This window comes from Oncorhynchus mykiss, chromosome 3 (genome assembly GCF_057628025.1).
Source record: "Oncorhynchus mykiss isolate SJ-2025 chromosome 3, ASM5762802v1, whole genome shotgun sequence".
Taxonomy (NCBI): domain Eukaryota; kingdom Metazoa; phylum Chordata; class Actinopteri; order Salmoniformes; family Salmonidae; genus Oncorhynchus; species Oncorhynchus mykiss.
Window position 1 is genome coordinate 10,307,501 of NC_143024.1, and position 16,136 is coordinate 10,323,636.

At 44.3% G+C, this 16,136-nt stretch overlaps 1 protein-coding gene and 1 long non-coding RNA gene across 6 annotated transcripts in view; one reads left to right on the forward strand and one right to left on the reverse strand.

The window, feature by feature from the left end:
• The window catches only part of LOC149984320 (TBC1 domain family member 31-like), a 31,396-nt gene extending 17,200 nt beyond the window's left edge, over positions 1–14,196 (forward strand). For 3 of the 5 annotated variants that reach the window (XR_016491750.1, XM_090220052.1, XM_090220049.1), the window contains exons 16-22: positions 2,815–2,950; positions 7,429–7,521; positions 7,724–7,864; positions 8,037–8,231; positions 9,751–9,904; positions 10,566–10,721; positions 13,515–14,196. Coding sequence is in view for 3 of the 5 variants with exons in the window: in XM_090220052.1 (XP_090076178.1) it covers positions 2,815–2,950; positions 7,429–7,521; positions 7,724–7,864; positions 8,037–8,231; positions 9,751–9,904; positions 10,566–10,721; positions 13,515–13,939 (1,300 nt within the window). In the remaining 2 variants the exon portion in view is untranslated. The remainder of the gene's footprint in view (positions 1–2,814; positions 2,951–7,428; positions 7,522–7,723; positions 7,865–8,036; positions 8,232–9,750; positions 9,905–10,565; positions 10,722–13,514) is intronic. The other 2 variants (XR_016491748.1, XM_090220055.1) reach the window with 1 other exon arrangement.
• On the reverse strand, positions 10,747–11,662 carry LOC149984321 (uncharacterized). Its single transcript, XR_016491754.1, has 2 exons — positions 10,910–11,662; positions 10,747–10,861 (listed from the first exon to the last, which is right to left on the reverse strand). It is a non-coding gene; the product is annotated as an uncharacterized LOC149984321 (long non-coding RNA).
• Positions 14,197–16,136: the final 1,940 nt, after the last annotated feature.

Here is a 16,136-nt window from a genome sequence, read left to right on the forward strand (position 1 = left end):
GTAGGGACGGCAGGTAGCCTAGTGGTTAGAATGTAGGGGCGGCAGGTAGCCTAGTGGTTAGAGTGTAGGGACGGCAGGTAGCCTAGTGGTTAGAGTGTAGGGGCGGCAGGTAGTCTAGTGGTTAGAGTGTAGGGGCGGCAGGTAGCCTAGTGGTTAGAGTGTAGGGACGGCAGGTAGCCTAGTGGTTAGAATGTAGGGGCGGCAGGTAGCCTAGTGGTTAGAGTGTAGGGACGGCAGGTAGCCTAGTGGTTAGAGTGTAGGGACGGCAGGTAGCCTAGTGGTTAGAGTGTAAGGACGGCAGGTAGCCTAGTGGTTAGAGTGTAAGGACTGCAGGTAGCCTAGTGGTTAGAGTGTAGGGGCGGCAGGTAGCCTAGTGGTTAGAGTGTAGGGACGGCAGGTAGCCTAGTGGGTAGAGTGTAGGGACGGCAGGTAGCCTAGTGGGTAGAGTGTAGGGGTGGCAGGTAGCCTAGTGGTTAGAGTGTAGGGGCAGGCAGGTAGCCTAGTGGTTAGAGTGTAGGGGCGGCAGGTAGCCTAGTGGTTAGAGTGTAGGGGCGGCAGGTAGCCTAATGGTTAGAGTGTAGGGGCGGCAGGTAGCCTAATGGTTAGAGTGTAGGGGCGGCAGGTAGCCTAGTGGTTAGAGTGGAGGGACGGCAGGTAGCCTAGTAGTTAGAGTGGAGGGACGGCAGGTAGCCTAGTGGTTAGAGTGTAGGGACGGCAGGTAGCCTAGTGGTTAGAGTATAGGGGCGGCAGGTAGCCTAGTGGTTAGAGTGTAGGGACGGCAGGTAGCCTAGTGGTTAGAGTGTAGGGACGGCAGGTAGCCTAGTGGTTAGAGTGGAGGGGCGGCAGGTAGCCTAGTGGTTAGAGTGTAAGGACGGCAGATAGCCTAGTGGTTAGAGTGTAAAGACGGCAGGTAGCCTAGTGGTTAGAGTGTAGGGGCGGGCAGGTAGCCTAGTGGTTAGAGTGTAGGGGCGGGCAGGTAGCCTAGTGGTTAGAGTGCAGGGACGGCAGGTAGCCTAGTGGTTAGAGTGTAGGGACGGCAAGTAGCCTAGTGGTTAGAGTGCAGGGACGGCAGGTAGCCTAGTGGTTAGAGTGCAGGGACGGCAGGTAGCCTAGTGGTTAGAGTGTAGGGACGGCAGGTAGCCTAGTGGTTAGAGTGTAGGGGCAGGCAGGTAGCCTAGTGGTTAGAGTGTAGGGGCAGGCAGGTAGCCTAGTGGTTAGAGTGTAGGGGCAGGCAGGTAGCCTAGTGGTTAGAGTATAGGGACGGCAGGTAGCCTAGTGGTTCGAGTGTAGGGGCAGGCAGGTAGCCTAGTGGTTAGAGTGTAGGGGCGGCAGGTAGCCTAGTGGTTAGAGTGTAGGGACGGCAGGTAGCCTAGTGGTTAGAGTGTAGTGGCAGGCAGGTAGACTAGTGGTTAGAGCATTGGGCCAGTAACCGAAAGGTTGCTAGATCGAATCCCTTGAGCAAGGCAGTTAACCCACTGTTCCCCGGGCGCCGAAGACGTGGATGTCGATTAAGGCAGCCGCCCACAAATCTCTGATTCAGAGAGGAAGACACATTTCAGTTGAATACATTCAGTTGTACAATTTGACTAGCCCCCCGTCCCTTTCCAAGCCAGAACTATGTTTGCATCATGTAGGAGGAGTATTCAGAACATTCTGAGGTAATGTGACACTCCCATGTCATAATTATTGATCCTCATAAATGACTTGGTACAGGCCCATCAAATGTGATGTCACTAATTAAGATGAAATAGACTTGAGTTCCCTGTTCCAAGGTTTATTTATCTGACAGTCTGTAATGTGTCCCCAGGTTAGTCTCTCTGACAGTCTGTAATGTGTCCCCAGGTTAGTCTCTCTGACAGTCTGTAATGTGTCCCCAGGTTAGTCTCTCTGACAGTCTGTAATGTGTCCCCAGGTTAGTCTCTCTGACAGTCTGTAATGTATCCCCAGGTTAGTCTCTCTGACAGTCTGTAATGTATCCCCAGGTTAGTCTCTCTGACAGTCTGTAATGTGTCCCCAGGTTAGTCTCTCTGACAGTCTGTAATGTGTCCCCAGGTTAGTCTCTCTGACAGTCTGTAATGTGTCCCCAGGTTAGTCTCTCTGACAGTCTGTAATGTGTCCCCAGGTTAGTCTGACAGTCTGTAATGTGTCCCCAGGTTAGTCTCTCTGACAGTCTGTAATGTGTCCCCAGGTTAGTCTCTCTGACAGTCTGTAATGTGTCCCCAGGTTAGTCTCTCTGACAGTCTGTAATGTGTCCCCAGGTTAGTCTCTCTGACAGTCTGTAATGTATCCCCAGGTTAGTCTCTCTGACAGTCTGTAATGTATCCCCAGGTTAGTCTCTCTGACAGTCTGTAATGTGTCCCCAGGTTAGTCTCTCTGACAGTCTGTAATGTGTCCCCAGGTTAGTCTCTCTGACAGTCTGTAATGTGTCCCCAGGTTAGTCTCTCTGACAGTCTGTAATGTGTCCCCAGGTTAGTCTGACAGTCTGTAATGTGTCCCCAGGTTAGTCTCTCTGACAGTCTGTAATGTGTCCCCAGGTTAGTCTCTCTGACAGTCTGTAATGTGTCCCCAGGTTAGTCTCTCTGACAGTCTGTAATGTGTCCCCAGGTTAGTCTCTCTGACAGTCTGTAATGTGTCCCCAGGTTAGTCTCTCTGACAGTCTGTAATGTGTCCCCAGGTTAGTCTCTCTGACAGTCTGTAATGTGTCCCCAGGTTAGTCTCTCTGACAGTCTGTAATGTGTCCCCAGGTTAGTCTCTCTGACAGTCTGTAATGTGTCCCCAGGTTAGTCTCTCTGACAGTCTGTAATGCGTCTCCAGGTTAACAGCCATGAAGCGTGAGTTGAAGGTGAAGGAGCTCCAGCTGATGGATGCTGCCAGGAGACGCTTCCTAAAACAGCAGCAGGACCAGAGACTGACTGAACTACACAGACTGGACGAGCAGATACAGAGGAAGGTCTGTTTTCACTTCAGTCACCTCCCTGTATTTAATATTGAAAGAAGAGATTCATTCTTTCAACCATCCTTTTACTTTGTATGTAATGTGATGGGGTGTCTATATGTCCTCTACTGTATATAATGGGGTGTCTATATGTCCTCTACTGTATATAATGGGGTGTCTATGTATTCTACTGTATATAATGGGGTGTCTATATGTACTCTACTGTATATAATGGGGTGTCTATGTCCTCTACTGTATATAATGGGGTGTCTATATGTACTCTACTGTATATAATGGGGTGTCTATATGTACTCTACTGTATATAATGGGGTGTCTATATGTCCTCTACTGTATATAATGGGGTGTCTATATGTACTCTACTGTATATAATGGGGTGTCTATGTCCTCTACTGTATATAATGGGGTGTCTATATGTACTCTACTGTATATAATGGGGTGTCTATATGTACTCTACTGTATATAATGGGGTGTCTATATGTCCTCTACTGTATATAATGGGGTGTCTATATGTCCTCTACTGTATATAATGGGGTGTCTATGTATTCTACTGTATATAATGGGGTGTCTATATGTACTCTACTGTATATAATGGGGTGTCTATGTCCTCTACTGTATATAATGGGGTGTCTATATGTACTCTACTGTATATAATGGGGTGTCTATATGTACTCTACTGTATATAATGGGGTGTCTATATGTCCTCTACTGTATATAATGGGGTGTCTATATGTACTCTACTGTATATAATGGGGTGTCTATGTCCTCTACTGTATATAATGGGGTGTCTATATGTACTCTACTGTATATAATGGGGTGTCTATATGTACTCTACTGTATATAATGGGGTGTCTATATGTCCTCTACTGTATATAATGGGGTGTCTATATGTACTCTACTGTATATAATGGGGTGTCTATATGTACTCTACTGTATATAATGGGGTGTCTATATGTCCTCTACTGTATATAATGGGGTGTCTATATGTACTCTACTGTATATAATGGGGTGTCTATATTTTTTTAATTTTTTTTTATTTTACCTTTATTTAACCAGGTAGGCAAGTTGAGAACAAGTTCTCTTTTACAATTGCGACCTGGCCAAGATAAAGCAAAGCAGTTCGACAGATACAACGACACAGAGTTACACATGGAGTGAAACAAACATACAGTCAATAATACAGTATAAACAAGTCTATATACAATGTGAGCAAATGAGGTGAGAAGGGAGGTAAAGGCAAAAAGGCCATGGTGGCAAAGTAAATACAATATAGCAAGTAAAACACTGGAATGGTAGTTTTGCAATGGAAGAATGTGCAAAGTAGAAATAAAAATAATGGGGTGCAAAGGAGCAAAATAAATAAATAAATTAAATACAGTTGGGAAAGAGGTAGTTGTTTGGGCTAAATTATAGGTGGGCTATGTACAGGTGCAGTAATCTGTGAGTTGCTCTGACAGTTGGTGCTTAAAGCTAGTGAGGGAGATAAGTGTTTCCAGTTTCAGAGATTTTTGTAGTTCGTTCCAGTCATTGGCAGCAGAGAACTGGAAAGAGAGGCGGCCAAAGAAAGAATTGGTTTTGGGGGTGACTAAAGAGATATACCTGCTGGAGCGTGTGCTACAGGTGGGAGATGCTATGGTGACCAGCGAGCTGAGATAAGGGGGGACTTTACCTAGCAGGGTCTTGTAGATGACATGGAGCCAGTGGGTTTGGCGACGAGTATGAAGCGAGGGCCAGCCAACGAGAGCGTACAGGTCGCAATGGTGGGTAGTATATGGGGCTTTGGTGACAAAACGGATTGCACTGTGATAGACTGCATCCAATTTGTTGAGTAGGGTATTGGAGGCTATTTTGTAAATGACATCGCCAAAGTCGAGGATTGGTAGGATGGTCAGTTTTATAAGGGTATGTTTGGCAGCATGAGTGAAGGATGCTTTGTTGCAAAATAGGAAGCCAATTCTAGATTTAACTTTGGATTGGAGATGTTTGATATGGGTCTGGAAGGAGAGTTTACAGTCTAACCAGACACCTAAGTATTTGTAGTTGTCCACGTATTCTAAGTCAGAGCCGTCCAGAGTAGTGATGTTGGACAAGCGGGTAGGTGCAGGTAGCGATCAGTTGAAGAGCATGCATTTAGTTTTACTTGTATTTAAGAGCAATTGGAGGCCACGGAAGGAGAGTTGTATGGCATTGAAGCTTGCCTGGAGGGTTGTTAACACAGTGTCCAAAGAAGGGCCGGAAGTATACAGAATGGTGTCGTCTGCGTAGAGGTGGATCAGAGACTCACCAACAGCAAGAGCGACCTCATTGATGTATACAGAGAAGAGAGTCGGTCCAAGAATTGAACCCTGTGGCACCCCCATAGAGACTGCCAGAGGTCCGGACAACAGACCCTCCGATTTGACACACTGAACTCTATCAGAGAAGTAGTTGGTGAACCAGGCGAGGCAATCATTTGAGAAACCAAGGCTGTTGAGTCTGCCGATGAGGATGTGGTGATTGACAGAGTCGAAAGCCTTGGCCAGATCAATGAATACGGCTGCACAGTAATGTTTCTTATCGATGGCGGTTAAGATATCGTTTAGGACCTTGAGCGTGGCTGAGGTGCACCCATGACCAGCTCTGAAACCAGATTGCATAGCAGAGAAGGTATGGTGAGATTCGAAATGGTCGGTAATCTGTTTGTTGACTTGGCTTTCTCTGTAGCAGTTTGGGTCAAGAGTGTCCCCCCCTTTGAAGAGGGGGATGACCGCAGCTGCTTTCCAATCTTTGGGAATCTCAGACGACACGAAAGAGAGGTTGAACAGGCTAGTAATAGGGGTGGCAACAATTTCGGCAGATAATTTTAGAAAGAAAGGGTCCAGATTGTCTAGCCCGGCTGATTTGTAGGGGTCCAGATTTTGCAGCTCTTTCAGAACATCCGCTGAATGAATTTGGGAGAAGGAGAAATGGGGAAGGCTTGGGTGAGTTGCTGTTGGGGGTGCAGTGCTGTTGACAGGGGTAGGAGTAGCCAGGTGGAAAGCATGGCCAGCAGTAGAAAAATGCTTATTGAAATTTTCAATTATGGTGGATTTATCAGTGGTGACAGTGTTTCCTATCTTCAGTGCAGTGGGCAGCTGGGAGGAGGTGTTCTTATTCTCCATGGACTTTACAGTGTCCCAGAACTTTTTTGAGTTAGTGTTGCAAGAAGCAAATTTCTGCTTGAAAAAGCTAGCCTTGGCTTTTCTAACTGCCTGTGTATAATGGTTTCTAGCTTCCCTGAACAGCTGCATATCACGGTTCGATGCTAATGCAGAACGCCATAGGATGTTTTTGTGTTGGTTAAGGGCAGTCAGGTCTGGGGAGAACCAAGGGCTATATCTGTTCCTGGTTCTAAATTTCTTGAATGGGGCATGTTTATTTAAGATGGTTAGGAAGGCATTTAAAAAAAATATCCAGGCATCCTCTACTGACGGGATGAGGTCAATATCCTTCCAGGATACCCCGGCCAGGCCGATTAGAAATGCCTGCTCGCTGAAGTGTTTCAGGGAGCGTTTTACAGTGATGAGAGGAGGTCGTTTGACCGCTGACCCATTACGGATGCAGGCAATGAGGCAGTGATCGCTGAGATCTTGGTTGAAGACAGCAGAGGTGTATTTAGAGGGGAAGTTGGTTAGGATGATATCTATGAGGGTGCCCGTGTTTAAGGCTTTGGGGAGGTACCTGGTAGGTTCATTGATAATTTGTGTGAGATTGAGGGCATCAAGTTTAGATTGTAGGATGGCTGGGGTGTTAAGCATGTTCCAGTTTAGGTCGCCTAGCAGCACGAGCTCTGAAGATAGATGGGGGGCAATCAGTTCACATATGGTGTCCAGAGCACAGCTGGGGGCAGAGGGTGGTCTATAGCAGGCGGCAACGGTGAGAGACTTGTTTTTAGAGAGGTGGATTTTTAAAAGTAGAAGTTCAAATTGTTTGGGTACAGACCTGGATAGTAGGACAGAACTCTGCAGGCTATCTTTGCAGTAGATTTCAACACCGCCCCCTTTGGCAGTTCTATCTTGTCTGAAAATGTTGTAGTTTGGAATTAAAATGTCTGAATTTTTGGTGGTCTTCCTAAGCCAGGATTCAGACACAGCTAGAACATCCGGGTTGGCAGAGTGTGCTAAAGCAGTGGATAGAACAAACTTAGGGAGGAGGCTTCTAATGTTAACATGCATGAAACCAAGGCTATTACGGTTACAGAAGTCGTCAAAAGAGAGCGAAATTGGTGAGGCTGGTTGCAGGAGAGTGTTTTGAAGATGAGTTGATGGAAAATAAAAATAAAATGTATGTGAAAAAAGTTGTAAATATATATATATATACAGGACACGACAAGACGAGGACAAAAGACGTCTGAACTGCTATGCGATCTTGGAGTTGAGTTTGTCCTATATGTCCTCTACTGTATATAATGGGGTGTCTATATGTCCTCTACTGTATGGTGTGTTTGTTGGGCTCAGATAAACACCAGAGACCAGGAGACGGCAGCAGCAGTACAGGACATACAGGTCAGACAGATGGAGCTGGAAGCACAGAGACGCCTGTTTGAACAGGTCAGTGACTGTCCTCATCACAACAACAATGTGCAGAGACCCGCCCCTGAGACAAACACCATCTCGTCATTCACATTATATTCCGTGCAGCATGAAGTTAAGACACCACACGTCATTGGCCATTTTAACGCTGTCCAGCTACAATATGGCTTGGTCTTCATTCACCAGACCGTGATGTCACCGTGTAATCCTTGTGATGTAGCGACTGGCCAAGGAGCAGGTGCGTGTGACTCAGGAGGTCAGAGCAGAGGTGGATACCAGGAGACACAGGTCAGAGGTCGAGGAGACCACCTTCCAACACCTCCTTAACAACGACACTGACGTCAGCCTGGGAACCAAGAAGGTGAGCGTTCATCTACTGTATACTTCCAGAGACTGAAATATAGGGGGTTATTAAACAATGACTGGAGAGAGAGAGACTGACCTCCACCCCATCTCAGGTTCTAGACTGAAATATAGGGGGTTATTGAACAATGACTGGAGAGAGAGAGAGACTGACCACCTCCCCGTCTCAGGTTCTAGAGGAGTGTTTAGCTGAAGCAGGCCAGCTGGGAGTGGACACCGAGTGGCAGGCTGAGGTGATGAGGCGTCTAGACCAGGAGGATGCAGCCCGGGACAGACACTACCACCATCTGGCTGGACTACACAGAGAGACCCTCACCAAGGAGCAGCAGCTAGTTAACATCATGGAGGACGTAGAGGGACAGAGGGTAGGAGAGATGATGTAGAGGGTATATACAGTAGGTCATGAGGACGTGGAGGGACAGAGGGTAGGAGGAGAGATGATGATGTAGAGGGTATATACAGTAGGTCATGAGGGACAGAGGGTAGGAGGAGAGATGATGATGTACAGGGTATATACAGTAGGTCATGAGGACGTAGAGGGACAGAGGGTAGGAGAGATGATGTAGAGGGTATATACAGTAGGTCATGAGGGACAGAAGGTAGGAGGAGAGATGATGATGTAGAGGGTATATACAGTAGGTCATGAGGGACAGAGGGTAGGAGGAGAGATGAGGATGTAGAGGGTATATACAGTAGGTCATGAGGGACAGAGGGTAGGAGGAGAGATGATGATGTAGAGAGGGTATATACAGTAGGTCATGAGGACGTAGAGGGACATAGGGTAGGAGGAGAGATGATGATGTAGAGGAGGGTATATACAGTAGGTCATGAGGGACAAGAGGGTAGGAGGAGAGATGATGATGTAGAGAGGGTATATACAGTAGGTCATGAGGACGTAGAAGGACAGAGGGTAGGAGGAGAGATGATGTCGAGGAGGGTATATACAGTAGGTCATGCGGAGAGATGAGGATGATGTAGAGAGGGTATATACAGTAGGTCATGAGGACGTAGAGGGACAGAGGGTAGGAGGGGAGATGATGTAGAGGGTATATACAGTAGGTCATGAGGACATAGAGGGACAGAGGGTAGGAGGAGAGATGATGTTTCTAGGGTGTATACCGTAAGTCATGAGGACGTAGAGGGACAGAGGGTAGGAGGAGAGATGATGATGTAGAGGGTATATACAGTAGGTCATGAGGGACAGAGGGTAGGAGGAGAGATGAGGATGATGTAGAGAGGGTATATACAGTAGGTCATGAGGACGTAGAGGGACAGAGGGTAGGAGGGGAGATGATGTAGAGGGTATACAGTAGGTCATGAGGGACAGAGGGTAGGAGGAGAGATGATGATGTAGAGGGTATATACAGTAGGTCATGAGGGACGTGGAGGGGGTGTGTTCAGCGGAGGAGGGGGTGTGTTCAGCAGGAGGTGTGCAGTGTGTTCAGGGGAGGAGGGGGTGGTGTTCAGCGGGAGGAGGGGGTGGTGTTCAGCGGGAGGAGGGGGCGGTGTTCAGCGGGAGGAGGGGGTGGTGTTCAGCGGGAGGAGGGGGTGGTGTTCAGCGGAGGAGGGGGTGGTGTTCAGCGGGAGGAGGGGGTGGTGTTCAGCGGAGGAGGGGGTGGTGTTCAGCGGAGGAGGGGGTGGTGTTCAGCGGGAGGAGGGGGTTGGTGTTCAGCGGGAGGAGGGGGTTGGTGTTCAGCGGGAGGAGGGGGTGGTGTTCAGCGGGAGGAGGGGGTGTGCAGTGTGTTCAGCAGGAGGTGTGCAGTGTGTTCAGCGGGAGGAGTGCAGTGTGGTCAGCGGGAGGAGGGGGTGTGCAGTGTGTTCAGCGGGAGGAGGGGGTGTGCAGTGTGTTCAGCAGGTGTGCAGTGTGTTCATTCTGCGTTTCAGTGGGAGGAGGTGGTGTCTCAGAAGGCCCAGCTAGAGGAGCAGAGGCAGGCTGCAGCCACAGCCGAGGCCAACAGGAGAGTCTTCCTCAGCCAGGAGGAAGAGGAGAACGAGCAGCACAGAGACAACCTCCGCAGGAGCCAGGACCATTCACTCAGTGAGCCCAGACCCATAGAAATATATGTTGTGGAGAGAATAGGCAGTCAGATATAGAATGTATAGAGGACCTATCTGCAGTATGCTGAGTATTCTACCCCACCACCCACACTACTACACTACAGTCCTGTCACCTAAGGTTACAGTGTCCTCTAAGCTAATAGTTGATGTTGAAGGTTACAGTGTTCCTCTAAGCTAATAGTTGATGTTGAAGGTTACAGTGTTCCTCTAAGCTAATAGTTGATGTTGAAGGTTACAGTGTTCCTCTAAGCTAATAGTTGATGTTGAAGGTTACAGTGTTCCTCTAAGCTAATAGTTGATGTTGAAGGTTACAGTATTCCTCTAAGCTAATAGTTGATGTTGAAGGTTACAGTGTTCCTCTAAGCTAATAGTTGAAGGTTACAGTGTTCCTCTAAGCTAATAGTTGATGTTGAAGGTTACAGTGTTCCTCTAAGCTAATAGTTGATGTTGAAGGTGTCAGTGTTCCTCTAAGCTAATAGTTGAAGGTTACAGTGTTCCTCTAAGCTAATAGTTGATGTTGAAGGTTACAGTGTTCCTCTAAGCTAATAGTTGATGTTGAAGGTTTCAGTGTTCCTCTAAGCTAATAGTTGATGTTGAAGGTTACAGTGTTCCTCTAAGGCAGGCAGTGTATGTTTTGGCAGGTCAACAGTGGGAGATGAGAGCCAGGTCTCCATGCTCCACTAGTGGCCTGCTTCACAATCCTGTTGCTTCTCCTGGTCCTCATCAGTCTCAACAACGTCACAGTCCCAACAACATCTGTCTAAACAACCAGTCCACCTCAGACGACTCCACTTGCTGTGAGTGTTTTCTGACTGTCTGTACCACTATTTATGTCACCTTTATTTAACCAGGTAGACCAGTTGAGAACAGGTTCTTATTTACAACTGCGACCTGGCCAAGATAAAGCAAAGCAGTTCGACACAAAACAGAGTTACACCTGGAATAAACACATGTACAGTCAATACCAATAGAAACAGAGTTACACCTGGAATAAACACATGTACAGTCAATACCAATAGAAACACAGAGTTACACCTGGAATAAACACATGTACAGTCAATAAAACAATAGAAACAGAGTTACACCTGGAATAAACACATGTACAGTCAATACCAATAGAAACACAGAGTTACACCTGGAATAAACACATGTACAGTCAATACCAATAGAAACAGAGTTACACCTGGAATAAACACATGTACAGTCAATACCAATAGAAACACAGAGTTACACCTGGAATAAACACATGTACAGTCAATAAAACAATAGAAACAGAGTTACACCTGGAATAAACACATGTACAGTCAATACCAATAGAAACACAGAGTTACACCTGGAATAAACACATGTACAGTCAATACCAATAGAAACAGAGTTACACCTGGAATAAACACATGTACAGTCAATACCAATAGAAACACAGAGTTACACCTGGAATAAACACATGTACAGTCAATAAAACAATAGAAACAGAGTTACACCTGGAATAAACACATGTACAGTCAATACCAATAGAAACACAGAGTTACACCTGGAATAAACACATGTACAGTCAATAAAACAATAGAAACACAGAGTTACACCTGGAATAAACACATGTACAGTCAATACCAATAGAAACACAGAGTTACACCTGGAATAAACACATGTACAGTCAATACCAATAGAAACACAGAGTTACACCTGGAATAAACACATGTACAGTCAATACCAATAGAAACACAGTTACACCTGGAATAAACACATGTACAGTCAATACCAATAGAAACACAGAGTTACACCTGGAATAAACACATGTACAGTCAATACCAATAGAAACACAGAATTACACCTGGAATAAACACATGTACAGTCAATAAAACAATAGAAACACAGAGTTACACCTGGAATAAACACATGTACAGTCAATACCAATAGAAACACAGTTACACCTGGAATAAACACATGTACAGTCAATACCAATAGAAACACAGAGTTACACCTGGAATAAACACATGTACAGTCAATACCAATAGAAACACAGAGTTACACCTGGAATAAACACATGTACAGTCAATAAAACAATAGAAACACAGAGTTACACCTGGAATAAACACATGTACAGTCAATAAAACAATAGAAACACAGAGTTACACCTGGAATAAACACATGTACAGTCAATACCAATAGAAACACAGAGTTACACCTGGAATAAACACATGTACAGTCAATACCAATAGAAACACAGAGTTACACCTGGAATAAACACATGTACAGTCAATACCAATAGAAACACAGAGTTACACCTGGAATAAACACATGTACAGTCAATACCAATAGAAACACAGAGTTACACCTGGAATAAACACATGTACAGTCAATACCAATAGAAACACAGAATTACACCTGGAATAAACACATGTACAGTCAATAAAACAATAGAAACACAGAGTTACACCTGGAATAAACACATGTACAGTCAATACCAATAGAAACACAGAGTTACACCTGGAATAAACACATGTACAGTCAATACCAATAGAAACACAGAGTTACACCTGGAATAAACACATGTACAGTCAATACCAATAGAAACACAGAGTTACACCTGGAATAAACACATGTACAGTCAATACCAATAGAAACACAGAGTTACACCTGGAATAAACACATGTACAGTCAATACCAATAGAAACACAGAGTTACACCTGGAATAAACACATGTACAGTCAATACCAATAGAAACACAGAGTTACACCTGGAATAAACACATGTACAGTCAATACCAATAGAAAGAGTTACACCTGGAATAAACACATGTACAGTCAATACCAATAGAAACACAGAGTTACACCTGGAATAAACACATGTACAGTCAATACCAATAGAAACACAGAGTTACACCTGGAATAAACACATGTACAGTCAATACCAATAGAAACAGAGTTACACCTGGAATAAACACATGTACAGTCAATACCAATAGAAACACAGAGTTACACCTGGAATAAACACATGTACAGTCAATACCAATAGAAACACAGAGTTACACCTGGAATAAACACATGTACAGTCAATACCAATAGAAACACAGAGTTACACCTGGAATAAACACATGTACAGTCAATACCAATAGAAACAGAGTTACACCTGGAATAAACACATGTACAGTCAATACCAATAGAAACACAGAGTTACACCTGGAATAAACACATGTACAGTCAATACCAATAGAAACACAGAGTTACACCTGGAATAAACACATGTACAGTCAATACCAATAGAAACAGAGTTACACCTGGAATAAACACATGTACAGTCAATACCAATAGAAACACAGAATTACACCTGGAATAAACACATGTACAGTCAATACCAATAGAAACACAGAGTTACACCTGGAATAAACACATGTACAGTCAATACCAATAGAAACACAGAGTTACACCTGGAATAAACACATGTACAGTCAATACCAATAGAAACACAGAGTTACACCTGGAATAAACACATGTACAGTCAATACCAATAGAAACACAGAGTTACACCTGGAATAAACACATGTACAGTCAATACCAATAGAAACAAATCTACATTCACTGTTTCTACAGGTCTGTACTCCAGAAGAAAATATCAACAGAATCCTCATCTACCAAGACATTATTCAGTGTTCCCACTAATCTTGCTGAGTGTACATCCAGACAGTAAGTCCCTGAAGAGTCCTGTGGTGTCTTGTTTTCTCAGTCTCTCTGGACCGGGGTCGAGGGGAGCTGGACTGCAGAGAGAGGGAGTTGATGCAGAACATCAGAGAGCTGCGGCAGAAACTGGCGGCCCGCGCCAAAAACTCCAACTCTACCGTCTCCCAGTAACCACGACGACACACAAACACACCTGCTGTGCCTTTTTGTTTTGCATATCTAGACTTGAAAAGGAAACTGAAATGGTTTGTGGTTTTCTGTCCGTTTTGAAAGAAGATGCTGATATTATTTGCCTTAACAAACAGCTGTCCTCTAACCACAACCCTGGTGTTGACTAGTTAGAGGGATTAAATGAAAGCATTCCATGGTCTTAATGAGATTTGTAGCACAACCCTCTCCTGTGTATATTTAGTTATTTAAGTTGTTTTTAAATATTGTTGTATCAACTCTGAGTCATTTTATCTCTGCCTTGTTGACTAGTTTCAGTCTTTGACAGACTGAAGGCGTGCTCTGGTCTGATGGTGACTTATGACTTGCTTACCTCAGCACAGGTATCCAGGTAATTCACCTTTTAATAAAGCCTTAACAAATCAAATTGTATTTGTCAGATTTTTTTTTTTTTTAAACAACAGGTGTAGACTAACAGTGAAATGCTTTGTAAACAACAGGTGTAGACTAACAGTGAAATGCTTGGTAAACAACAGGTGTAGACTAACAGTGAAATGCTTGGTAAACAACAGGTGTAGACTAACAGTGAAATGCTTGGTAAACAACAGGTGTAGACTAACAGTGAAATGCTTGGTAAACAACAGGTGTAGACTAACAGTGAAATGCTTGGTAAACAACAGGTGTAGACTAACAGAGAAATGCTTTGTAAACAACAGGTGTAGACTAACAGTGAAATGCTTGGTAAACAACAGGTGTAGACTAACAGTGAAATGCTTGGTAAACAACAGGTGTAGACTAACAGTGAAATGCTTTGTAAACAACAGGTGTAGACTAACAGTGAAATGCTTTGTAAACAACAGGTGTAGACTAACAGTGAAATGCTTGGTAAACAACAGGTGTAGACTAACAGTGAAATGCTTGGTAAACAACAGGTGTAGACTAACAGTGAAATGCTTTGTAAACAACAGGTGTAGACTAACAGTGAAATGCTTGGTAAACAACAGGTGTAGACTAACAGTGAAATGCTTGGTAAACAACAGGTGTAGACTAACAGTGAAATGCTTGGTAAACAACAGGTGTAGACTAACAGTGAAATGCTTGGTAAACAACAGGTGTAGACTAACAGTGAAATGCTTGGTAAACAACAGGTGTAGACTAACAGTGAAATGCTTGGTAAAACAATAGAAACACAGAGTTACACCTGGAATAAACACATGTACAGTCAATACCAATAGAAACAGAGTTACACCTGGAATAAACACATGTACAGTCAATACCAATAGAAACACAGAGTTACACCTGGAATAAACACATGTACAGTCAATACCAATAGAAACACAGAGTTACACCTGGAATAAACACATGTACAGTCAATACCAATAGAAACACAGAGTTACACCTGGAATAAACACATGTACAGTCAATACCAATAGAAACACAGAGTTACACCTGGAATAAACACATGTACAGTCAATACCAATAGAAACACACAGTTACACCTGGAATAAACACATGTACAGTCAATACCAATAGAAACACATCTACATTCACTGTTTCTACAGGTCTGTACTCCAGAAGAAAATATCAACAGAATCCTCATCTACCAAGACATTATTCAGTGTTCCCACTAATCTTGCTGAGTGTACATCCAGACAGTAAGTCCCTGAAGAGTCCTGTGGTGTCTTGTTTTCTCAGTCTCTCTGGACCGGGGTCGAGGGGAGCTGGACTGCAGAGAGAGGGAGTTGATGCAGAACATCAGAGAGCTGCGGCAGAAACTGGCGGCCCGCGCCAAAAACTCCAACTCTACCGTCTCCCAGTAACCACGACGACACACAAACACACCTGCTGTGCCTTTTTGTTTTGCATATCTAGACTTGAAAAGGAAACTGAAATGGTTTGTGGTTTTCTGTCCGTTTTGAAAGAAGATGCTGATATTATTTGCCTTAACAAACAGCTGTCCTCTAACCACAACCCTGGTGTTGACTAGTTAGAGGGATTAAATGAAAGCATTCCATGGTCTTAATGAGATTTGTAGCACAACCCTCTCCTGTGTATATTTAGTTATTTAAGTTGTTTTTAAATATTGTTGTATCAACTCTGAGTCATTTTATCTCTGCCTTGTTGACTAGTTTCAGTCTTTGACAGACTGAAGGCGTGCTCTGGTCTGATGGTGACTTATGACTTGCTTACCTCAGCACAGGTATCCAGGTAATTCACCTTTTAATAAAGCCTTAACAAATCAAATTGTATTTGTCAGATTTTTTTTTTTTTTAAACAACAGGTGTAGACTAACAGTGAAATGCTTGGTAAACAACAGGTGTAGACTAACAGTGAAATGCTTGGTAAACAACAGGTGTAGACTAACAG